This window comes from Ovis aries, chromosome 5 (assembly GCF_016772045.2).
Source record: "Ovis aries strain OAR_USU_Benz2616 breed Rambouillet chromosome 5, ARS-UI_Ramb_v3.0, whole genome shotgun sequence".
Classification (NCBI taxonomy): domain Eukaryota; kingdom Metazoa; phylum Chordata; class Mammalia; order Artiodactyla; family Bovidae; genus Ovis; species Ovis aries.
The window spans coordinates 16,424,089-16,448,645 of record NC_056058.1 but is presented as its reverse complement, the minus strand read 5'-3'; the positions used below and the strand labels follow the sequence as shown (position 1 = coordinate 16,448,645).

Here is a 24,557-nt window from a genome sequence, read left to right as displayed (position 1 = left end):
GGGTAGTTCATCGTTGAGAATTGGGGGGGAGGGTCCCACCCCCTGGAGCATCCCGGAGAGGTGGTGGTGAGCAACAAAAGAGGCCACAGACAAGCAGTACTGGAAACGGTTTTTAATCATAATTAAATACACTGATTGAGTCATAGTAAGATCGGGCTTCCAGTCTTCCCCCAAGCTTCCTGGGGCTCAGCTGCCCAGAGCCCCTCCAGGGGTGCAGTTCTGGCAGGGGCCAGGCCCAGCAGCACCAAGGGTACCAAGGGCTGTGGTCACCGCCCCACCGCCAGGGCCTCGGCCCTTTCCTCCGGAAAGGCGATGTCAAATATCTCGCGGTAGTGCTCCACGAAGTGCACCTCCAGGCCCTCAGTGATGAAGGCAGCCAGATCGTAGAAGTCTTTCTTGTTCTCAGCTGGCAGGACGATGCAGGTCACCCCAGCACGCTTGGCCTGGGAGGGAGGGGGTGGCTGGTCAGTGGAGGAAGGAGAGGGCTGGGCAGGGAGCCAGACTCCTGGTGCCTGCCCTGCCTTGCAGGGATGAGGAAAACAGGCCCCAGGTACTATCATCAGCCTCCACTCTGGCAGCCTGGGGAGCCAGAAGCTCAGCCTTCTCCTCAAGTGCTCACAGCCCAAATGCTCCCAAACCCCAAGTGGGCCTGGAAATACATGCAGTGTGATGTACATGGTTTCTTAGGTCAATCACAAGACTCACTCACTGCTTTACATTTTGAGGTTTGGCACCTAAAAATGCATAGGAGCTGAAAGTTCCCACACTGCATGACCTGTTCCTCAGCCTGACTGCTCCTTGGGGGATGGGGGTTCCCATGTGCTGCTTTAGGGATTAGTGGCCCATGGAAGCTCCCACTCTACAGGTGAGGAAAGCAAGGCCCACACACCCTGCCTGGCGTGTCTCCCTCGCCACAGCCTCTGGGGACCACTCTCTTTTGAGATACCAGGGTGGAGCTTATGAGGGCCAGAACCAGGGTGCCACAGTGAGGTATGTGGGGCCTCAGAGACAGTGGGGCTCCATTAGGAATCCCTCAGCCCAACAGGGGAAACCCAGGACAAAGGGCTGCCTCCACAGTCCAACCTACACACCGGGGGAGACCAGGCTCTACCACTGTCTCCTGCAGCCACGTTCTCGGTGCTCAGCCACCGGGCAGAGAGGGAGACCCCAGTCTCAACCTCAAGGAAGGAGCTGAGATGGGCTGGATCAACCACTGCTGGGCGAGGGGTGGGGAGTCAGGTTGTCAGCTCAATAGAGGCTCCAGGCCAGGCAACCCTGGGTCCATCCTTAAGCCCAGAGAGCGTCACTTTCCCCATCTAAACTCAGCCTGTCACCCTGCCTTTTCCCCTGGAGGTGAGGTCAGCCCTGAGTGATGGCTGTGATGGCCATACGTTGTCTGGGTCTCTCTCTCTGAGCCGGTGCAACACTCACCGCGATGGTCTTCTCCTTGATGCCGCCCACAGGCAGCACTTTGCCTGTGAGGGAGACCTCACCCGTCATGGCCAGGTTCTGCCGCACTGGCCGGTCCAGAGCCAGGGAGAGCAGGGCCGTGACGATGGTGCAGCCGGCACTTGGGCCGTCCTTGGGGGTGGCACCCTGCGGGGAGACGGGCAGGTGGGCAGGGAGCCTGGCAGGCGTGCAACCCAGGGCGAAGGATCAGGGTGGGCCTCACCTCAGGCACGTGCAAGTGGATGTGCGAGGTCACCAGGAACTTGTTGGAGGCGTCATGCTGCATCAGGAAGGCCCTAGCGAAAGTGTAGGCGATGCGGGCGCTCTCCTTCATCACCTCCCCCAGCTGGCCCGTCACCTCCAGGCTCCCATCCTTGTCCCCCTTGTCACTGTCACTGTCTCTGTCCCTCGGCCGTCTCAGGGACGTCTCAACAAACAGCGTGGAGCCTCCTGGGGACCCGAGGGCAGAGCCATGAACCAGGGAAGCCCCAGACTCCAGGACAGCTGCCCCAACCACCTGCTCAGCACTTCCCAGTAAAGTTCCTTACACTGCTCATCCCAGCCTAGAACCTCCTCACCCCCAGTGCTCACACTGTCCCTGCAGCCACCTCCTCGGGGCAGCAGGTGGAGCTGCAGGAACAGACCTGGTTACACAAAAACTGAAGACAGTACCTGCCTGCCAGAGCCTGCAGGCTCAGGAGCACAGCTATCTCAGTACAGCCCAGATCATCAGACTCCATGCCCTCAGCCTACTTCCTCTGACACCCGCTGCCTGCCTGCAGACCTCCATCTCAGCTACACAAGCCCCTGAGCTGCTCTGCCACCACATTGCAGCTCCCAGACCCCAGGGCCAGTGGGCACAGCGAGGCCACTTGGACAGGGTTCCCTGAACCCTCTACCCAGAGCTGCCTCTGCGGCTGTGAGGGGCTCTCCTTCAGGCAAACCTGAAAACCAGGAACTCAAAGCTCACGGCACTGCGGCCACCTCAGGGTCCCCGAATCAGCCCTGCGCACTCCTACCAACAGGGAAGGGCGTTCAGAGCACCCCAGGGTGAGCGCGCCCACCTCTCCTGGAGGTGCAGAGGCCACTCACCCATGGCCGTCCAGGCCAGGCCCATGACCACGCCAGGCGGCGTCACGTCATACATGCGCTCCACTGTGAACACCGGCTTCCCCACGAAGTCCTGCAGGTTCTCGGGTGTCACCTCCACAAACTCAGCCTCACCACTGACAATCTTGTAGGCAGACTTCCGTAACACCTGCGTGGGCACGGTGGGCTGGGGGGTGGCCAGGCCACAGGACCCTCCCGTCCCCAGCCTGACCCCAGCTCATCTCCGCTCGCTTTCTGACTTTTTAGTTTGTAAAGCACACATGACCTAAAACCATCTGAGCCATTTGTAAGCAGACAGCTCGGTGGCAGAAGTGCATGGGGGCTCGTGTCCAGCCATCCTTCCAGAACCCCCTGGTCATTAAGCACTCCCTCCCCGTTCCCCACCCCCAGCCCTGACCCTACCATCTGCTTCCTGTCTGTGGCTGTGACTCCTGGGCACCCACTGTGGCATGTGTCCCCTGTCTGGCTGGGCCCACTTTAGCCATCACAGTCCCAGGCTCCATTCGCTGCTGGGCAGGCAGCTCACCTTCTCCACCTGCTTCTGCAAGTTGCGGACACCGCTCTCCCGGCAGTACTGCTTGATGAGGAGGGTCAGCACGTCAGACGACAACTTGGCCTTGCTCTCGTCCAGGCCACAGAGGGCACGGGCCTGAGGAACCAGGTACCGCTACAGGGAGGAGGAAAGCCGCCGTCAGGATCCCCAGGGCCTCTGGGACCCCCCGCCCAGCCTTCCAAGACCCCTGGCTGGGTAGATGAGGTCACTGAGGTATACCCTGGGCCTGCCCTGACGAGCCTCTGTCCACTGGAAGTCATCCAGCAATGACAGGGTGTCAGGGAGGCTGCTCCAGGAGGCCATGCCTAAGCCAAGACCCAAAGGGTGAGGAGTCAGCAAGGCCAGGACGTGAGGTGTAGGTAGCGATCCTGGTGGGTGCCAGGATCCTGAACAGAGGGCTTGGGACCTCCAGACACTGGCCTGCCACCTCCACATGCTCCCAAGGCTCTAGCCTCTGCCCAGATCTGACTCCTGCCCTCCCTCCAGGTGCCATCGTAGGTGCCTCTTCCTCCAGGAAGGCCTCCTTGATCCCCTAGACTTGCTCTTCATACTGAGACTGGTTAGTAGCTGCTGCCCAGTACAGGCAGGGATGGGGAGCAGGTCACAGGCTCCAAGGTCACTCCTGCCACACAGCAATGGCTGGACAGTCAGTCCTGAACACTGACCACAGGCCCGATGCATCCCATAGTCCTCATCTTCCTCCTCCTTTAGGGCCTTGAAGGAAGCCCTCCACCCACTCCGCCAAGCCTGCCCCTCCGCTGTCCCGTCAAGTCTCCAGGCTGGGGGGAGTCCAGCACCCCTGCCACCACCTCAGCCAAGAGCTCTTTTTCTCGCCGCCCACCCTGCCAGGGGACACAGAGACTGGGAGCCAGCTTCAGTCACAGCTGCAGAAGGCTCAAGGGGACGAGTTCACTCAAGCCCATTCTAGAAAGAGAACGCTACGTGAGAAATACAGTCCGCTGGGAAGGAAGCCTGGCTTTGCTGACTGCAGGCTAGCGAAGCTGCCGCACCCCTGGGCACCAGAAGGGAAGGACTCCCCACCCAGGAAAAGCTTCTTACCACAGGTGCAGGCAGAGGCCTGAACCTTGGGTGAGCCTGGGACCAGGAAAAGGCCAGGCAGGTGGTCGCAGAACTGGGAACCATGGCCTCCCTGTAAGGCCCACAGCTGCGAGTGACCGGGCCTGGACACCAGCCACACGTGTGACATTAAAGGCGGGGGCTTCCTATCAGAGCTGAACTCAGGACCCCAAGATGGGGTGGGGCCCTGAGGCCACGGGTGGGGCCGTGCTGTGTTCAGCACTGTGCTTGCAGAGGTGGCTCCTGCTCTGGTTCTACGGCCTGCAGTGCTGGGACAGGAGAATTCCCACACGAGCGCTTCCAGGACCCGTGGGCCTTCCCAAGTGACAGGGACAAGAAGAGCAGCCCTTCTTATTCAAGAAAAGCCCCTTCCAGAACACTAAGAATAACAAGGTAATTATTAGCATAGCTGGCTGGGGGCCAGAAGAACCAACCGAGAAACTGGAGGGACAGAGGTCTCTGCCCCCAGGGAGGGAAGGGCACTGGGGGGCTAATCACACACAACCAAGGATCTGATCAATAACCTGAGAAATGGGTCCTTCCCTACTCCTCGCCCCAGTGTCTCTTTTTTGGCTGTTCCCTGGTTGAATCCTTTATAATAAACTGGTAACAGTGAATAAACCCACTTCCTGAGTTCTGTAGGCTGTTCCAGCAAATTATCAAACCGAGGAGGGGATGGTGGGAACCTCTGACTGACACCTGGTCAGTTTGAGGTAAGAGGCCAGGGACTTGGGGCCTGCATCCAAGCTGGGGGCTGGGCTCTGCTCTGAGCGTTGACCCTGGGTCTCATGCTATTCCTGGATGCCAAGTCAAGACCACACTGACTCACAGGCCCCTCAGTGGGAACCGGCAAGCGCAGGGACCCCACCCCTGCGCCTCAGTGTCAGAGGTGTGACTGGCAGGAACGGTTCACACCAGCCTCATCTGCTTCTCGTCATCCCGCCCCATCCCATCTGTCCCTCTGGCACGAGAGCCCCTGAGCAGTACCCTGAGCTCTAGCTAAGGGCCTGGCCCCAAGGGAGCACCTGGCTATTTCCTGAGCCCAGGGCCGCGTGTCTCACCTCAGCAATGGCGAGCTTCTCCTGGGCCACATAGCCTGACACGTTGATCATCTCCATACGGTCCCGCAGTGGCTCGGGGATGGTCTCGGTGATGTTGGCCGTGCAGATGAACAGCACCTGGGGGTGGGACCGTGAGGTGCGGGGGAACAGGGTACCCATCCATCCCCCCTGGCCCAGCCCCAGGAAGGACACACACCTTGGACAAGTCCACGGGCACGTCCAGGTAGTGGTCCAGGAAGTTTGCATTCTGCTCAGGGTCCAACAGCTCAAGCAGCGCAGATGAGGGGTCGCCCTGGTAGCCCCGGCCGATCTTGTCCACCTGAAGGGGCAGGAGTGGGCGGGGGTATTGGCCCCTGTCCTGCCCCAGCGCCTGCTCACCAGACACCCCAATGGGAGACAGAGCCAGGGGTCAGGGCTGGGGAAGGCCAGAGCAGAAGGAAGAGCAGGGGGGCCGGCACAACCGTGAGGCTGGGGCAGGGACAGCGCCCTCCAGGGCAGGGGCGCCAATGTCAGGAGACAGCCTGGGAGCAGCAAGGCCACCCTGTGACTGGTGCCATGGAAACCGCAGGGACCATGATTTCACCTTGAATACAGACTCCGTCTGCTCAGGGCCACCTAGAGCTAGGGGCCAGGAAGGCCCAGGGCCCACGTCCAGCCTTGGGAATGGGTGTGCGCCCAGCCAGGCCCACCCCCCAGCACCACGCACCTCGTCTATCAGGACCAGGGGGTTCTCCGTCTTGGTCTTCTTCAGACACTGGATGATCTTGCCCGGCATGGCGCCCACATATGTCCGCCTAGGGAAGAGGGCAAGGCAGGGCGGTGGGTGCCCCAACACCTGGGCTAGCCACACCAGTGCCTGAGGCCCAGCTCCCTGGAGCTCGGAGACACCCATGTGAGACACATGGGCCCCCCCCCGGAGAGCCGCCCAGAGGAGACACAGGCAGCATGGGGGGCCCAGCAGAAGATAAATGCTTCCGTGCTGTGCAGGTGGGCAGAGAAATAGATCACCCAGATGCTGGAGGGTCCCTCCCCCAGCTCAGGCAGGAAGTGCAGGGAACAGGTTCACAGCCAAGTCTCACTCAGACTCATCCCCCTAGATAGCAAAACCCAGCCTGCATGGCCTGACTCAGCAAAAGGAGAGAGTGGGGAGCAGTTGGGGCCTGTGGCAGCAACGTCTCCAATGCCTGGGTCCCCGGGGTCACCAGGCCCAGGGCCCAGCTGGCACATGCTTTCAGGAGGACTGCTGCCAGGAAGACCTGCAGGTCCCAGTGTTCAGGACTGTCCGTGTTTTTAGAAAAACCAGAAAAGTAATTTAGACACAGATCTAACCCTTCTTTGAACACCACCGGATAAAGGTATGCTCCAAGTCAGCTCGGAGCAGACATGTATCTGTTGTGCTTGTGTCTCACTGAGCCAGGCTTTTCAGAGACCCACCCTCTGCAGAGGCCAACAGGGCGGGAAGCCCTGGAACACAACACACACAACACCCTGAACGTCCCACTGAACGGTGCCATGCAAGGACCAGGTGGCTGTAAGAGCCTGCACACAGGGAATGCCAGCCCCCGCTCTGTGCCTGACAAGGGAGGAGAGAACCAAGACAGGCTCTGAGTCTTCACCAGGGAGACCTCCCACTCTAGTGCGCAGGCCTGAGGCCACGACACAGCTCCCGAACTTCGGCCAGTGCTGTGGGGAGCTGAGCTGGTGGGATGTGAGCTGGAGCCTGGCAGCCCGGCCAAGAGGCTCTCCCAGTGACCGAGAAGCCGAGATTTTGAGCGAATGTTTGAGCACCTTGATCGAGCTGGGCCTGAAGTCAATAAACACCTTTTCAGTTACCTACTCCTGTGTGCAGTTTGCTGCTTGTCCCCATCATGATACCAGAGCAGGAACAGACCCAGGAAAAGGCAGGCTGACAGGAGGAGAGGTGAGCTCTGGGGGCGGGGGGGACGGACCTACCTGTGTCCCTTGATCTCGGCCACATCTGTCATGCCTCCAACACTGAAGCGGAAGTACTCCCGGTTCAGGGCACGGGCGATGGAGCGGGCGATGCTGGTCTTGCCCACGCCCGGGGGCCCATAGAAGCAGAGGATCTTGCCCTGGGTGGAGCCCCGGAGCTGGCTGACGGCAATGAACTCCTGTGTGCAGAGGCAGCTGCATGAGGCAGCGCTGGACTTTCTGAAGGGCAGGGGGCCCACCTGGCCTGAGGCTCCCCATGGCTAGGAGCGCCTGGCCTGGAGGCGCCAAGCTGACCAGACTGGTTTGTCACAGGGAGGGACAGCCTGTGGCACCAACAGGACGAGCAGGCGCCGGGGGATGTAGGGACTGACTGGGGGGGTGACCCCAATGCCAGGCCCACCAGCCCTCAGCCAGATGCCTCGGTCCCATTTCCTCCTCTCACGAGCGTTTTTATCCCCCTGGTGGATCCAGGAGCCTTGGGCGGCCCCTGGCACCTCTGAGCCACTCCAACATTGGTGCCTCAGGCCCCTGCTGACACCACTCCAGCCCTGCCACAGCCAAGCCCCTCCCAGAGCCCAGACTCACAGGGGGCTCCTCCGGGTCTCCCCAGCTGCACGGGGAGTCCTGGGTCCCAGGCCGGCGGCCCCGGGCCTGTGTGAGGGTGTGGGCGGGGCTTGGGTGGGGCCTCACCAGGATGCGCTTCTTGACGTCCTCCATGCCATAGTGGTCCTCCTCCAGCACCGCCTGGGCCCGCGCCAGATCTAGGTTCTCGTTGCTGTGCTTGCCCCACGGGATGGACGTCAGCCAGTCCAGGTAGTTGCGGGTGACGCTAACATGGGACAGGTGAGGGCCAGTGAGCAGGCCCTGCGCGCCACCTGACTCCCCAGCTGCACACCCAGGCACTGCGACCCAGGCATCCAACAATGGAGCTGCAGAGAGCGCTCGACAGGCCGGCCCGCCTCACCTACTGCTCCAGGCAGACACCGTGTGTTTTATACCGTGAAGGTCTGTACTAACTCTGCCTCAGCAGGTGATAAAGTACTTCTTAATTAAAGCATGTAACATACTTTTTCCTTTTTTTAGACAGAATGCAACTGCAAACCTAAACTACAGTATGGGGTAAACATAACTTCTACACTCAACAGGGAAACCAACAAAATTCACATGACTCACTTTCCTGCCGTGAACCAGGCCTGCAGTGTCCCGAGGTCTGCCTGTGTGGGCGCAGCTCCTGGCCCAGAGGCTCAGTGAGCATGGGGACAGCTCAGAGTCCCACAGCTCAGGAGGGGCCAGCGATGAGGACAACCTCACCCAGCACAAGTGGGGAAACTGAGGCCTGGAGCTGTGAGCCAGGGACAGAGGAACCCCCTCTCAACGGGCCTGAGGAGGAGCAGGCAGGAAGGGCAGTCAGAGGAGGAGCCAGACAAGAGAAGCACAGGTGGGAGAGAGGCTCTGAAGAAGGATGGGCTGGGAGCAAGGAATGTTTCCAAGAAGCTGGAAGAGGCTAGAAACAATTCCCCCAAGGCCTCCAGAAGGAACCCATCCTTCTCATCACACCAGAAGTGAGGGTCTCTGCCTCCAGACCGGAAGAGAAGTCGATGGTGTCTGGGGCACTACGTGTGTGGTCCACCCTGATGTGAACGTGGGGAAGGTACTGCTGCCCCAGGGAGAGGAGCTGGGAGTGTCTCTGGTTACAGGTCTGCGGCATCTGGGGAAACCAGGGAGTTCCAGGGTCCCTGAGCAAGAGACCAGACCTCTCCAAACACCCTGATCAGACAGGGGCCTAACACAGCCGCCCGGGAAGCCGGCCCCTCTGAGGCGCTGTCCCACACAGCTGTCCCGGAGCAGTGCCCAGGTAGAGTCAGAAGCATCGCACGGTCCCCTGACCCCTTAGCAGCCACCCTGACGCCCAGCCAGCCTGCACAGGAGAACAATGGCCAGGCAAGAACAGGAAGACACTCGTTTTCTGACTCTCAAAGCTGCCAGAGGAGACCAGGGGACCGAAGGTCAGGGGAGGGGCTGGCCGCAGGGCACTGGCCCTGGGAACTCCTGGTCCTGACGGGTGGCACGGGCTTGCAGCCCAATGTCCCTGGCTTCAAATCCGTTCCCATCCACCAGCCCAGGGGCAGGGGCACTGATTTAACTTCTCCAAGCCGCAATTCCTTCATCTGTGAAACAAGGGCGACAGAGACCCGGCCCCTACAGGGACCACACGAGAGGACTGAACACGTGCGGTGACAGGAACATGCCCAAGGGCCCCCCATTGTCCTGGCCTTCCAGGGTCAAATCCTGGCCCCCACGCCAGGCCCCTCGGCACTTGCTCACTTGAACTCGGAGGAATGGTTGTCCAGCAGGCCCAGCTTGCTCAGCTCCTCGTCCACCACGTCCATGACGTGCTTGGGGACCACGAGCTCCTTGAGCCGCTCACGGAACTTCTCCTCGATGGCATCCTTGTCATCCTTCTCCAGGCCTAGCTCCTTCTTGATGATCTTCAGCTGCTCCTGCAGCAGGTACTTGCGATGTGTCTGCTTGATCTTCTCCTCCACCTATGGGGCCCAGGCCACTGTCAGACCAGAGGAGGGGGCCGAGGCCCGGGGGCCTGCCACATCCTCGGGACCCAGGAGACAAACCTGGGACACCCAGCCTCCAGTGGCCCTCACCTTCAACCTGGAGTTCCCTGCACACGGGTCTCGTGATAAGTGACCCCAACTTCCAGGGGAGGAAGGGATCCGCCCTTCAATCCTGATTACAACCAGGGAAAGCCGGACCTGATGCCAGCATGTCCCCCACACTCATCAAAGCGGTGTCACCCTCTAAAAGCTGACACAGCAGGACACAGGCTCAACACTGGGACCTGCCCCGGGACATGCTGCCCTGCACTTTTGCATGACAGCTGCCTCGTGGCTTTTCCAATAAAAGATGTAATACACCTTTTTTACCTAACATAGAATCAAGTGATATGATGGTCTATGGTGGAAATGAATCTCAAATAAGAGTATTTGCATAACTAATTCACTTTGGTGTATAGCAGAAACTAATATATCACTGTAAATCAACTATACTCCAGTAAAATTTTTTTTTAAAAACTAAATGATTAAAGTGACCTAAGTCTGGAAAAGGGAAACGGACAGTCCAAGCAGCCAAGGCAGGCCTCTGCAAGCCGAGTATGGGGAAAGTCCCTTCAACCTTTCCCAGGCTGCCTCCCAATTTCTAGGTTTCCCCCAGAGCTCCCTGGACAGTCAAGGGACCTCTCACTCTGCGCACAGCTCCTGGCCCCAGTGTGATGTTGCCATGGGTTCGCAACCTCCGCTCACCTCCCGGCCCAGGCGCTGCTGCAGCTTGCTCAGTTCAAACTCCTTCTTGAGAAGGGACAGGGCCTTATACAGCCGCTTTGGAATCTGCCGAGAAAGGGAAGATCATGTGTGCAGGCCGAGGGTTGGGGGACAGGGGAGGCAGGGCACAAGAAGTATGAGCCCTGGCGGGTGGGCAGGCCACGCCTCCTCAAATCCGAGAGGCTGGCCCCCTCGGACCCAGGGCTCCAGCCACACCCTGCGGGCCTGCAGGCTGTGGGGACGAGGACGTTGGCAGAGGCACTGCTTCTAATGTTGAGTGTGGGGACAACCCAAACACGCCACCCACTGAATGACAGGCACCGCCCAGGAGGACACCGCGTGGCCATTACCAAGGACCAGGGGTCGGGGGCAGATGGAAGGAGGCGGGCTAACGTGAAACTGCCCAAGAGCAGCAGCCAGTCAGGGAGGCCCCCGGCCGCACTCACATTGGTCTCCTCCAGGACTTCCTGCAGCTCGTGGGACTCGGCCCCCGTCAGCGCTGCGCCCATGTCGCTCAGGTAGATGGGGTTGTCCACTACCCTGTGGCCGGCCTGCATCATCTGCAGCACTGACTCCCTGCAAGGGACCCGGGCGCTGCACCAGGCCGCCAACCACCAAGGCAGCACCCTCCTGACACGCCCTCCCATCTGCCGACAGCTGAAGCATGAAGCTGCTCCCCCGACCCGGGCTGCCTCAGGAGCCCCTCGAGCAGGACACGCCCAGGCTAGCCTGGCCTCCAGGAGAGAGCGCACAAGACCAACCTGTAGAGTGGGTTCAAGGCGATGATGTCCCTGATGGTCTTCACGATCTCCGCAGTCAGCGCCTAGTGAGCAGGGAAGCCCCAAGCGTGGGTCACCAGACCAGAGGGAGCTGCAGCCCCCGGGTCCCTCCTCTCTGCGCTGGAGCCGGCTCCTCCACAGCAGCTGAGGCCCCGGCCCACCTCCCACCTACTGGCAGCTGGCTCCTCCCAGGACTCCGGGGGAACACAGCCCTCTGCCCCCCGACACCCTCGCACTCACCTTCACCTCCTCCGTCACCTGGAAGTCCTCGTGGACCACATTCTCCACCTCCACCATGAGCACCTCGCCGGCGGGGCTGCGACCAGGCCCCACCACCACCTCCAGCGGCCGCTTGGTGGCCCCGTCCTCTTCTGCCTCTTTCTTGCCCCGCTTGGGCTTCTTGCGCAGCTTCTGCTTGTTCTCGCCCTCGGGCTCCTCAGGCTCCACCTCCAGCTGTCGGTTGATGTGAACCCTGAAGACGGGAGGAGGGGGTAAAGCCACCACCAAGGTGAGGTGGGGGGATCCTGCCTGCACGCTCCTCCACGGTGTCCATGGCTGAAGGGCCTGCTGGGCCCAGACCCCTGCAGCCACCAGGCCTGAGGCTCGCCGCCGTCTCAGAACCCAAGAACCTCCACCCTCGGACTCCAGCCGACCCATCCATTCCAACACCTACTGCCCTCCGGGAAAGAGGAAGCCAGTGGCAGCCCACCTCCAGGGTTCATCCAGGACTCTGCCTGCCCCTCCCCCAGCCTCCAGCACACCCCACAGTGGCTCCTGCACACCGTTCAGGTTCAAGGGTGCCTCCAGCAAGAGGCTCTCCCTGACCTCTCAACGCGAAGGCCAGCCCCACCTGCACAATCACCCAGCACCGCCCTCCATTTTTGCTTCCCCCACAAAGCACCTGCCGCCACCATCAGAATTCAGCTCGTGACCTGTTCTCCCCACTTGGGGTGAGCTCCCCAAGGTGGGTCCCTCACCTGCTGCTCCACTCACACCCGAGGGCCCGGCAGACAACAGGCCGGGTGCCACCGCCGTGCTGGCTCGTTGCTACCCGGCAGGCTAACAGCACTCTCTTAAAGAGCAGGCCTGAGAACTACCAGGGGTGCGGATTCAGCGCCCAGCAGACACCACCAGGGTGCACAGAGAAAAGGCGGTGGGGATTTGGTGAGCCCTGGGGCGACCTGGCCTCAGAAGCCAGAAGGACTCATTCTACAAGGCACCCTGCAGGTGAGCAGGGCAGTGAGGAGCTGCCCGTGTCTTTATTAATTCTGGTTGCACCTTATTCTGTTTCTCCTACACCATGACTCCTCCCAGGAGACAAAGGTGCAGGCTCTTTCCTAAAACAGACTTAACACGAAGACAGGTATGGGAATCAGTGCAGCCACCTGGATGGTCCACAGATGCGCTGCTGACCCAGGCTGTTTCCCAGGTGCGCTCTGCAGGGTGAGAGAGAAGGGCTCCATGGGACTTCCCTGGTGTCCAGTGGCTAAGACTCTGCACTCCCGATGCAGGGGGCCTGGGTTTGATCCCTGGTCAGGGAACTAGATCCCACATGCTACCACATAGAGCCAGCAGAGCCAAATAAATATATTTTTTTTAAAGACTGTAAGAAAAAAGGACAGAGGGCTCTCAAGTCAACAAACCCCCCACCAGCATCTCCAGTAAGAGGCTTTTCTGAACACTTACAGCCTAATGGCTAGTGACCCTGAAAGGTCTCCCACACGCACAGGATCACAGGACATCTTTGGGAGACCAATGTTCCCTGGAACACGTGAACAACTAGTCTACTCCTTTCAGCTTCAATCCAGCCCATCTTATAGGTTTTTCTTAATTAGCCATAATACTACAGAGGGTTAGACTGGGCTTACAGATGTATGCAGCCCTTCAGCAGAGTGGAGGCAGGGGTACTCTGGTGAGTGAACAGCCACAGCCTGGGGCTTCCCTGGCGGTCCAGTGGTTAACACTCTGTGCTTCCTCTGCAGGGGGCCTGGCTTCCATCCCTGGTCGGGGAACTAGATCCTGAATGCCATGTGGCACAGTCAAGAAAAACCCCAACCAACCAACCAAAAAACCCCGCAACCTGCCAAGTTGAATGGAGCTGCAGACATGGATGGCGGGCCAACACCCAGACATGGGAGACACGGCAACGTGCCAGCTTCCGTTTTGTGGTGCTTTGTGGACTAATAAGCATGAGAGATGGCTTCTCCCTGACCACCCAGAGTACTGCTTTAAGAGAAGGGCCCTGAGACTGGGGATGGGGACCCACCTCCAGCTGCAGCCACTCCTCCCGTCCCGTCCCCGCACCTCCGGTGTCCCATGACGATCATGCGCAGCTTGTCCCCCAGGTCCTGCATTTCGTGGATCTGCACGAACGTCCCCGTGTGGTAGATCTCATCCAGGTTCTCAACCACGTCAGACTCATTGCTGAGGGAGAGGGACACGGGGCACATGGGCACAGGTGCTCTGGCTCTCTCAGGAGCAGAGAAACACCCATCCTGGCCTTGACCTCCTGGCTCCCACTGGCATTCTGGGATGCAGGGTCACTGCACACAGGCAGACAGGGCCACATGGAACCTGGCCTTTGGTTCCATACTGCCTCTTTCGGAGCTGGCCTAGAATGTGCCTTCTGACTCCGAAGTGGAATTAAGTCCTACCCAGAAGTGAGGCGGACGAGTCCTGAGCCCCCACACCTGCCCACCTAGCTCTGCTCTGAAGTGGCCTTGCCCTGGGCTGACACCGGGGGTCCCTGAGGTTAATTTCCCCCTACCTGAACTACACACAAGGCTCAGGGCTCGAGGCGGAATCGTAGCCCTATCTAAAAAAGGATGCTCAGCTCTTGGTCTTGTCCCCCGTAGGTTTTGCTAGGTTTGTTTCAGGTCAAGGGCCAGAGGTCTAGGCTACTCTACCGATCGGGCTCTGTAGGGAGCTACACTCCAGGGTGGTCTCAACAAAAGGGTGAGGGGGAAATTACACTTACTTGTCATCTTTCTTTAGAAAGACGCCGGCATATGGCTGGGCAAGGCGGACTTTCCTCCTTAGCAGCTCAACCAGCTTCTTATTTTTAACCTAGTATGACAACAACCCCAAAGTGAAACACGGTGGGTTTTTCTGGCTGATATTTTGACAGCAACTCTAGCATTTTCAGTGTTACACTCTGGAGATGCACTGATCTGATCCAGGACTAACCTACATGGTCCAAGAACTCCTGAACCAAAAAGAAAAGAGAGGACGGGCGTGGAGAATGGAATGGGGCAGTGCAGGCGAGCTGCACTCCTTAGATTTTTTCCCTCTTGCTAAAAGGAAAACTCAAAGGAGATGAACAGCCAGAGCCAAGAAACTGATTTCACATCCCCTTCCCAGAGCTGGTTCTGCGGGGAAATGCCTTGCCTTGAGAGTCTAAACCCTCTGCTCTTGTCAGGACAATGGTAAATGTGCATAACTCAACTGCAACACACTCCACAGGCTAATTTTCATGGATATCCCAATCCCATCTATATCACATATAATGATCATCCGACCCCGGCCCCCTCAATCACAGCGCATTCTCATGTTGTTTTATTGGCAGATAGAGGGTTCATGTTTCTCAGGAAACAGCTGCTGGGGAGGAGCACAGATGTCCTTAGGGCTCAAACGATTCCCTTCAGGTCCCAGGCCAGACCTGAACTCAACTTAATGACCCTTAAACTTTGGCACGAATCAGAATCACCTGGAGGCTTTTTTTTTTTTTTTTTTAAGAACAGACGGCTGGGCCCCAACCTCTAAAGTATCTTATCTGCTGGGGGCTGGAATGGGCCCGGGATTCTGTATTTCAAGCGAGCTCCCAGGGGATGCTACTGTTTCAGGGACCAGACTTTAAGAAGCAGTGCTAGCTCACTCCATGAACACATGGTATGGGGATTCCTGACACTCTAAAGGCATTCTTTCCAGGATAAAGGCCCAGGACATTCATCAGGAGGTACCTGACCCACCCAAACTTAAGAATCATTGGCCTACACTCAGAGGCCACTGATGAGGAGACGCTACTGGAGCAAGTTAGCCACAGACAGGGTCAACTTCACCATCAAGAGTAATCCCAACTTTACTAACAAGTTCAGATTTACTTATTAAGCACTCTGGAGGCTCCCAGTTTCTCCTCTGTTAACAGCTGACTGCTGCATCTCTATTTTGACCACACTGCACAGGATTATCGGAGAAGGCAATGGCAACCCACTCCAGTACTCTTGCCTGGGAAACCCCATGGATGGAAGAGCCTGGTAGGCTACAGTCCAAGAGTCGGACAGGACTGAGCAACTTCACTTGCAAGCACTGGAGAAGGAAATGGCAACCCACTCCAGTACTCTTGCCTGGAGAATCCCAGGGACGGGAGCCTGGTGGGGCTGCCGCCTATGGGGTCGCACAGAGTCAGACACAACTGAAGCAATTTAGTAGCAGCAGCACAGGGTTATAGTCTCCTGACCAGGGATCACACCTGTGCCCCGTGCGTTGGAAGCACCTGGTCTTAACCACTGGACCACCAGGGGAGTGCCCTGACCCTTGCATCCTAAAGCCTGGCCCCTCCCTTTGGCAGGACTCCTTTTCCTTATTTGCAAGGTAACAGCAATAGAACTGGAGGAGAAAATGGCAACCCCATTCTTGCCTGGAAAATCCCATGGGCAGAGAAGCCCAGCAGAGCAGTCCATGGGGCAGCAGAGGGTGTGACGCAACTGAGTGACTGAGTACAGCAATAGAAATACTCCATGTGAGCTCCACAAGCCAACCTCACACCATCTGCATCAACTCCTAGAACCCTCTCGGCTTAGTCCTAGGCGGGTAGAGAGTGTCTCTTGAAAGAATCTTATCCCTGCTTGGGCACTGGGGATAGGAGGCAGGTGCCACATTGCAAGGCTGAGGGGACCATACCTGCCAAACAGTCCTGGCCCCAGAGGCCTGGAGGGTAGAGGACAGCTGGCAGTGGGAGACAAGGATGAAAAAAAGACCCACCAAGGGTCATCTCTGTGGTGTCAGAAGCACACCATGGAGGAAACAGCAGCCACTTCTTATGAAGGCATATGAAGCAGCAGCTATGTTTCTAAGTCCCCTACATGTGACCTCATTTACCTCCCATCACAGCTCTAAGAAATGAGGGATTGCCCATTTCACAGATGAGGCAATGGAGGTCCAGAGAACAGCTTGCCCAAGGCTATCAAGCTGGGGGCAGAGGGACCAGGATGTGAACCCCCAAGGTCTGGCCTTAGGGCCTGCCAGTAATCACTATTTAACATCAGAGAATGCCCTTGGAAAGGCAGCTCAAAGGTATGCAATCAGCAGTTCCAGGGTGGGGATGTCTTTCTGTCCCCCGCTTGCTGACTGAATGCTGTCCCTCTGCTTTCCAAGGGATCCCTGAGATTTATGCAGCAAAGATGGGAGTGTGAGGGGAGGAGGGTGAATGCAGACAAGGCTGATTCATTGGATGACCTTGCTCAGACAGTTAACAGATAACCTCCTCCACAGACTTGTTTCCACATCATGAAAGAAAAGATGGGGGCGGGGGTGGGGAAGAAAGCAGGCATTCAGGTTCTTCCTACTCTAAAAACTCAAGGTCTGGACTTCCCAGATGGTCCAGTGGTTAAATATCCACCTACTGATGCAGGAGACACAGGTTCAGTCCCTGGTCCGGGAAGATCCCACATGCTGTGGGGCAACTAAGCCCAAGAGCAACTACTGAGCCCACACTCTAGAGCCCGTGCTGTGCAACAAGAGAAGCCACTGCAGTGAGAAACCCTCAAAAGGCAACAAAGCGTAGCCCCTACTTGCCGCGACTAGAGAAAACCTGAGTGCAGCAACGAAGACCAAGCACAGCCAAGAAATAAATTTTAAAAAAAAGCTCAAGTTCCTTGCACTCTTGCTTTCTATTACATCACCCCGGTCCACTTGCCCCGCCCCCTAAGCCATGGCTCTTACTCTCTTCCACCAAAATGTAAGTTCCTGAGGCAAAGGGCTGTGTCTAACTTGTTCTGCTGAATCCTCAGCCTGCTACATGGTAACAAGTCAAGAACACTCTGCCTGACTGCATTGCTCAGGCGTGTCCAATTCTTTGGGACCCTATGGACTATAGCCCAACAGGCTCCTCTGTTCATGGGATCCTCCAGGGGGATCTTCCCCACCCAGAGATTCAACTCACGTCTCCTGCAGTGTAGGCGAATTCTTTACCGCTTCGAGGCACCCTGGAAGCCCAAAGAACACTCTACTGAATGAATAAATCCCTGACAACATCCTCCGGCCACCTTCCTCCTAAAATTCCTCTACAATTTCTCGCTCAATCATTTTCTGTACTACTAATGACCTCCCCATACAGAATAACTTACTACTCTTATTTATGCCTCTCTAATCCCCGCTGGAACCTAAGCTCCAAAAGCAGGAATGTGTGTCCGTTTTGCTCACTGCTGTGTCCCTTAGTCTTACAACCACACCTGGCCCATGACCTCGATGAACATATAATGAAGCTATGAGGCAGGCAGATAGCCCTGGGGGAAGAGTGTCACAAAACAGCTACCGAGACCCGCAGAGAAGTGACTGAGCGGCAAGACTGTTCTGATCCTTCCCGGCACCAAATTCCTATGACTGGGAGTCTATTGGACAATCCTAAGCTCACTGGATTCAACTTTCCTGCAGGGATCTGAAAGGGGAAGGAATCTAGCTCAAGTTCATGGAGCTAGTGCTGGGAAGACTAGTACTTGAACTCCAGGCCTTGGAGAAGCTTCGCTCCTGGAAAAAGTTGCTGGGGTATGAAGGTGGTAAATGATCCCTCGGTCCAACCCGCGGCTTGCAGACATGGGGAAACGGAGGCCTACGGCGGGGCGCTCATTACCTCAACAATCTTGATAAAGCGCGGGAACACTGGGTTGCGAGTAACGGCGATGAGCGGCAGGTGCGGGAATACGTCCGGGATCATCATCGGCGTCAGCGCCGTTATGACAGGGCCCTCCCCGCCGCCCGCGTTGCCTCCCACGCCCGAGGCCCCGTCCTCCGCGCCGCCCTCGGAGGCATCCTCGCTTCCCGAGAAGGCGCCGCCGCCGCTGCGGTTATTCGCCTCCCAAAGTCCCCTCCAGTGGCCTGCGGCCGCGGGGCTTTGGCCCCACAGCGCCCAGGGAGGCGAGGCGTCGCAGGCCCTCTGGCCTCTGGGCAACCAAGCTCTGGCCGCAGTCGGCACCCGCCCCCCGGCGGCGGCCAGTAGCGGCCGCCGAAGCGCCCAACACCTTGCAGCTCCCCACAGCCGCACACAGCCTGTGCCCCCCGCCATGGCCTGGCCATCCTGGCGGCGCGTAAGACTTGCGTCATTTCCGTGGGCCTGGCTGGGGCGCACGTGACGACCGGCGCGTCTCAGGGTGCCCGCGGGAGGGGTGGCCGGAAACGGATGGCTGCGGGGGCGGGACATGGAAGAGTGGAGGCGGGGCCTACACAGCGCGGAGCTAGAATTTTCAAGATACCTCGTCACATCCACCTTTTCCGATCTCCTAGCCAGCATGCTTGAAGTGTGGTGTTGGGAGAAGACGCTTGAGAGTCCCTTGGACTGCAAAGGAGATCAAACCAGTCAGTCCCAAAGGAAGTCAGTCCTGAATATTCATTGGAAGGACTGATGCTGAAGCTGAAGCTCCAATACTTTGGCCACCTGATGCGAAGAACTGACTCATTGAACAAGACCCTGATGCTGGGAAAGACTGAAGGCAGGAGGAGAAGGGGACGACAGAAGATGAGATGGTTGGATGGCATCACTGACTCGATGGTCATGAGTTTGGGCAAGCTCCGGGAGTTGATAAAGGACCGGGAAGCCTGGCGTGCTGCAGTCCATGGGGACTCGCAAAGAGTCGGACACGACTGAGCGACTGAACTGACCTGAGCCAGCGCGTTCAAGCCTCCTTCGAATCACGGGGAGGGCTGTGGACACGAATGATGGCCCCTAGAAAGAGAAAAGCGTGGCTGCAAGCGCAGCTTCGGGAACGAGTGGGGCAGCCTAGTCCGAACAGGTTTAGGAACTTGGGTGATATGCGCATGCTCAGACTCTGGACGCGTCACGATTGGTGGATTCGGGTTTCCCGGGAGACGCTAAGGGAGTGCAGAAAAGGTAGATTGCCCATGGGCGGCCGTGTGCGCATGCCCAAGCTCTGGGGGCGGGGCTTGATGAGAAGGTCGGCTTCGGGCTTTCTGGGGAGCAAGGTGCGCATGCCCAGGCTGTGAAAAGACTCCCCGCGGCAGTTGAGTCTGCGTATTGGAGGCAACGCCGGAGCGAGATGCTGGTGTTAATGCTGGTGGTGGCGACCACCTTTCGGTTCTGCCCGCTGGTCAAAGCTCAGCCGCTGTGCCGGTGGGGCTGCCCTTCCGGGCCTGGGGTACTGCCAGGGGTCGGGGATGGGGCAGACTCATCTCTGGGCGCAAACTAGGAAAGATGCTCCGCTCCCCAACCTCATTGAGGATTCTCAGTTTACTTGATACCCACTTTTCTCTCCCACCTCATGCCTTCCAGCCCATCACCAAGTCCTCCCATTGCCACTTAAAGACTTTAGCCTGATTCCGATGCCTTCAAGCCACCTCCGCCACCACTACCCTGGGCTGTGCCTGGCAGCCAAAGTTGTTTATAAACGAATCTGACCTTGTAATTCCCCTTCCCTGTGGCACCCGGCATAAAAACCAATTTCCTTGTGCAGCCTTCATTTCCTCGCATGGTCTGGCCCAGGGTTCCTCAACAGCGCTGCTGACATCTAAGGCCAGATCAATCTCTGGGGTGAGACCGTCTTGTACATTGTAGGATGTTGAGCAGCGTCCCTGGCCTCCACCCACTCAAGGCCAATAGTACCTCGTTCTCCAGACTTGACAGTCAATCAAATGTGTCTAGGCATCACCAAGGGTCCTCTGGGGATGTGACAACCACTGATGTCGCCCCTGCCCACCCCTGAATCACTGCTTCCAGCCACCGGTCCCTTGAGGAACAGGGGAGACTCGGCGCCTGCTTCTCCCTCTGCCTGGGACGCTTTGCTTCCGGATTTTTCTCCGTGACTTCTTTATTCAGATAGTACTTAAATAGTACACTGCTTTATTTAAAGACCCCCTCTCCCCTATAGAATTCCCTGGTGGCGCAGGTGGTAAAGCATCTGCCTACAATGCAGGAGACCCGGGTTCGATCCCTGGGTCGTAAAGATCCCCTGGAGAAGAAAATGGCAACCCACTCCAGTATTCTTGCCTGGAAAATCCCGTGGACGGAGGAGCATGGTAAACTACAGTCCATGGGGTCGCAAAAAAGTCAGACAGGACTAAGCGATTTCACTTCCCTGCACTTCTCCCCTGTAGCTGCTGCTTCTATAAATCACTAACTTCTGTTACACTTATTTTTTCTTGTTTGTTGCTGTCACTAAGATATTAACTCCATGGGGCATTGACTGTTTCTCTGATTCACTCCTTGCCCAAAATGTTTTCATTTCAGTAAATGTTAGATTAGCGAATATCATACATGAGGTGCCACAGGCACTGGACAGATGCTAAAGCCCAGTTTCAACCCTCAGGGAACTCCTGCCAGTAATAAGCTGTACATTCAGAGGACCCTGTTTAACGATGAAGTAGAGAATGTATTTCTGGTACATACTCCCATTTGATCACTGCAACAATTTCATAGCAGAGTGATTCCTTAACCTTACTTTATAGAAGTGAAAACATACACAGTAAAATTAAAAAGACACACTTGCTTTTAATAGGGCAGTGGGGAGTAGGACTTTCAGGTGAAACTTGCTAGCTGGATGTGTCTCAAAGTCTGGAAAGATTGGTACCATCCAATCCTCCCATTTCCCCACACTGGTTCTCAAAGTGCAGTCCTGAGGCAGTAGCATCAGCGTTACCTGGGGATTTGTTAGAACTGCAGATCCTTGAATCTGCTGAGACTCAGCAGTGGAGCCCAGAAATCTACAGTTTATCAGGACCTTCATGTGCTTCTAACTCACATGCAAGACTGAGAACCTGCTGTAGATGGCAGAATCTTTTTTTTTTTAATTTAATTTTTGGCTGTGCTGGATCTTCGTTGCTGCAGGTGGGTTTTCTCTCGTTACTGAGAGTGGGGGCTACTCTTCACTGATGTGCACAGACTCCAGAGCCCGGGCTCAGTAGCTGTGGTACCTGGGCTTAGTTGCTCCCTGGCATGTGGAATCTTCCCAACCCAGTGATCAAACCCATCCTCTGCACTGGCAGGCAGACTTCTAACCACTGGACCACCAGGGAAGTCCCAGTTTACTTTATCTGCTGTAAACTGGACCAACATTCTCCCAGCCACCAACAACTTCCCATCCCCCTAGCCAGAAACCACACCCTCAAAATCCAGGAGTATTTCTAATCTGGAGTCAGTCTGGAAATGACCCGTGATGAGCTCTGAGGAATTATGTCTCCATTCTTACCTATGAATAAGTCTCTTTCCAGGTGAGGAAGGCTCACTGTTTCATCAGATTCTCCAGGGGCTCCCATAATCCTACAAGCTTCAAGAACTGGTACTGCACCATTAACCCAGAGGAAACCTGGTAGGAGTCACGCTGAATACTTAGTAAATACTGACAGGTATTTTCTTGTCTCACCTCTAGTATTCGCACGTTCAGGACAGGAAAGGTGTTTCCTGTCGAAGAGAAAATACAAGGGGTATGTGTCTGGCAACCCACTCCAGTATTCTTCCCTGGAGAATTCCATGGACAGAAGAGCTAGGCAGGCTACATCCCATGAGTTGCAAACAGACACGACTAAGCAACTAACACCTTATGTGGCTCCATGGGCTTCCCAGGTGGCTAAGTGGGTAAAGAATCCGCCTGCAATGTAGGAGACACGGGTTCGATCCCTGGGTGGGGAAGGTCTCCTGGAGGAGGGCATGGCAACCCACTCCTGTATTCTTGCCTGGAGAATCCCCATGGACAGAGGAGCCTGGTGGGCCACAGTCCATGTAGTTGCAAAGAGTCTAGAGATGACTGAAGCAACTGACCACGCACACAGATAGCTCCATAGTTAACATTTCATTCTTCACTTTAATTGCTGGATCAGAACGAGTATTTCCTAATATTTCTTGGGTGTCAGTGTTGTGGGCGGCATAGAATATTACTTAACTAATCCTTACTATTGCCTTTTGAAGTAGGCAGTAACCTCTCCCATGTCACTAAAAAGCTATTAATAATTGAGATGAAGTAGATAGAACACAGGACTGAGCGACTTTCACTTTCTTTCACTTTCAGACAGAACGAGGGCTAAGTGTCTTTATTGAATTTGAAGTTGCCCACTAGGGAACTGTTCCATGTTGCCCACTAGGGAACTGTTTTCATCAGGTGTTTATTAGGATTGATAGGGATTAAAAATTTGTGATTCTCTTTCTAGGACCGCCTGTATTTTTCATCTGGGAAAACTCACTTGATTAAGCATCCTTGTAAGAAAACCCTAGCCCTGTATCTAGGGTAAGATATCGTTCCTTCCTTTTTATCAAACCATTACATTCACCCTTGTTCTTTGATTATACAAACATTAAGAAAAAAGACAGCTCAGTCCTCTGTTGCTAGATGCTAGCCTATAGGGAGTCCACAGTTGGGGTCCAACTGGAGAGCAAGAGGTGAAAAGATAACTAAAATAATTACAGTACAGCTTGTCACAGAGGCTTGAACAGTGCCATTCACAGTAGAAACGGAAACTTTAAAATACACAGGAATTAACTCAGTAACTCCTCTCTGTTTAAAACCATAAAATTCTTTCAGAGTCGGGCAAGAGAAAGAGATCTGGGTAAGGAAACAATATACCATGTTCATGCATGGCCTTTGGCCTCTTAAAAGTTACCTGCCTAAGGGAACATGCTGTTTCTTTTTTTCTGTCACATTCCTGACATGAAAGCCTTTACTTTAGTGGGATGAGAGTGAAATAAAGGACGAACCTGAAGTTCATCCTCAGCAGAACAAGCCAGGACTTAATGTACATTTCATATAATTTTATTTTGATGCAGTCACACTTTTCAACTAATGTTATCTCAAGAAGTCAAATAGCCATGCTATAGAGGTTTACTCATGCAAAAAATAACTAGATGAGCAATAGCTAAATAGACAATGATAGATAATGGTAGGTAGACAGATAGATAAATAAATCTCTGGTTGCTTGTTAAAGGAATTTTATTTGAATGGAACATTTTAAAAAATGCCTGACATTGACTTTTTTTCCTAATTGAAACCTTTTATTGTTTATTTCAGAAGACAAATTTTTCTCACAAAGGACAACTTTGAGAGTAGTCTCATTCCGTTTTCCATCCCTACGTCAATGCAGGTAGTTATGTTGTTGAACCATCTGAGAGATGCTTGAAATAGTAAATACTTAGGGTTAGATATAGGGGCATCCCTGGTGACACAATGGCAAAGAATCTGCCTGCTAATGCAAGAGACACAGGTTCGATCCCTGGGTGGAAAAGATCCCCTGAAGGAGAAAATGGCACCCCACTCTAGTATTCTTGCCTGGGAAATCCCATAGACAAGAGGAACGTGGCGGGTGTCATTCCATGGGGTTGCAGGGAGTCCAGCACAACTGAAGTGACTGAGCAGGCACACAGGGTTAGATATAGCTGGGAACGCTGTGTGCGTACTACTATGGTTTTGTTAGTTTGGGGACTTAAAGACATTGAGAGTACTTCCTAATCTGGAAGGAGTGTTGATTCTATTCTGCCCTTACTACCAAAACAGATACTTGTTTTTTCCCTTAAAAAAGAATCAGGTGTCTCCCAAGAGCTCTTTATGACTGGTTTCATGATACATGACATGCACTGATTTTAGGACCTCCCCAAATTACTGTCAACCAAAACAGAAAAACCTGTACCCTCTCAGTAGCTGTCTTGAGAAATCTGATGGTTGGCACTTATACTCCAGAAGGTTCTACCATCTGTTAAAATATTCATACCAGTTTTTCTGATAGCTAAGTGAAAGTCGCTCAGTCGTGTCCGACTCTTTGTGACCCCATGGACTATACAGTCCACAGAATTCTCCAGGCCAGAATACTGGAGTGGGTAGCTGTTCCCTTCTCCAGGGGATCTTCCCACAACCCAGGGATTGAACCCAAGTCTCTACCAGCTGAGCCACCAGGGAAGTCCAAGATTACTGGAGTGGGTAGCCTATCCCTTCTCCAGCAGATCTTCCTGACCCAGAAATTGAACCAGAGTCTCCTGCATTGCAGGCAGATTCTTTACGGGCTGAGCTACATGGTAAGTCCCAGTTTTTCTGATAAG

The 24,557-nt window shown here is 55.6% G+C and overlaps 2 protein-coding genes across 4 annotated transcripts in view; one reads left to right on the top strand and one right to left on the bottom strand.

Annotated features, from left to right (window-relative positions):
- Nucleotides 1-97: 97 nt before the first annotated feature.
- Nucleotides 98-19,329, bottom strand: LONP1 (lon peptidase 1, mitochondrial). 3 transcript variants are annotated; one of them, XM_060415546.1, is made up of 19 exons: nucleotides 18,162-18,373; nucleotides 17,475-17,517; nucleotides 14,292-14,380; nucleotides 13,619-13,738; nucleotides 11,555-11,786; nucleotides 11,297-11,358; nucleotides 10,982-11,111; nucleotides 10,518-10,601; nucleotides 9,529-9,749; nucleotides 7,894-8,032; nucleotides 7,204-7,382; nucleotides 5,957-6,044; nucleotides 5,447-5,569; nucleotides 5,251-5,367; nucleotides 3,086-3,226; nucleotides 2,542-2,707; nucleotides 1,673-1,899; nucleotides 1,432-1,596; nucleotides 98-443 (listed from the first exon to the last, which is right to left on the bottom strand). In XM_060415546.1, exons 4-19 carry the CDS (start codon nucleotides 13,666-13,668, stop codon nucleotides 267-269), a joined length of 2,301 nt encoding a protein of 766 aa, XP_060271529.1. In that variant the 5' UTR covers nucleotides 13,669-13,738; nucleotides 14,292-14,380; nucleotides 17,475-17,517; nucleotides 18,162-18,373; the 3' UTR covers nucleotides 98-266. The 3 variants fall into 3 exon arrangements, with proteins under 3 accessions (XP_060271529.1, XP_060271530.1, XP_027825611.1); XM_060415547.1 differs by lacking the exons at nucleotides 17,475-17,517; nucleotides 18,162-18,373 and adding an exon at nucleotides 19,187-19,329; XM_027969810.2 differs by lacking the exon at nucleotides 17,475-17,517 and having other exon boundaries at nucleotides 18,162-18,607.
- CATSPERD (cation channel sperm associated auxiliary subunit delta) overlaps nucleotides 18,732-24,557 on the top strand; it is a 36,200-nt gene continuing 30,374 nt past the window's right edge. The window contains exons 1-4 of the mRNA XM_027969809.3: nucleotides 18,732-19,655; nucleotides 21,907-21,961; nucleotides 22,682-22,758; nucleotides 23,536-23,608. Coding sequence (XP_027825610.2) covers nucleotides 19,582-19,655; nucleotides 21,907-21,961; nucleotides 22,682-22,758; nucleotides 23,536-23,608 — 279 coding nt within the window. The 5' untranslated portion in view covers nucleotides 18,732-19,581. The remainder of the gene's footprint in view (nucleotides 19,656-21,906; nucleotides 21,962-22,681; nucleotides 22,759-23,535; nucleotides 23,609-24,557) is intronic.

Excerpts from the sequence above, each read along its gene's own strand:
- LONP1 (XM_027969810.2), bottom strand. The coding sequence starts at position 18,593 with ATGGCGGGGGGCACAGGCTGTGTGCGGCTGTGGGGAGCTGCAAGGTGT. Across the intron at positions 11,112-11,296 it reads GCCTTGAACCCACTCTACAG|GGAGTCAGTGCTGCAGATGA; the intron begins GTTGGTCTTGTG and ends GGTCCCTTGCAG. Across the intron at positions 1,597-1,672 it reads TCCACTTGCACGTGCCTGAG|GGTGCCACCCCCAAGGACGG; the intron begins GTGAGGCCCACC and ends GTCTCCCCGCAG.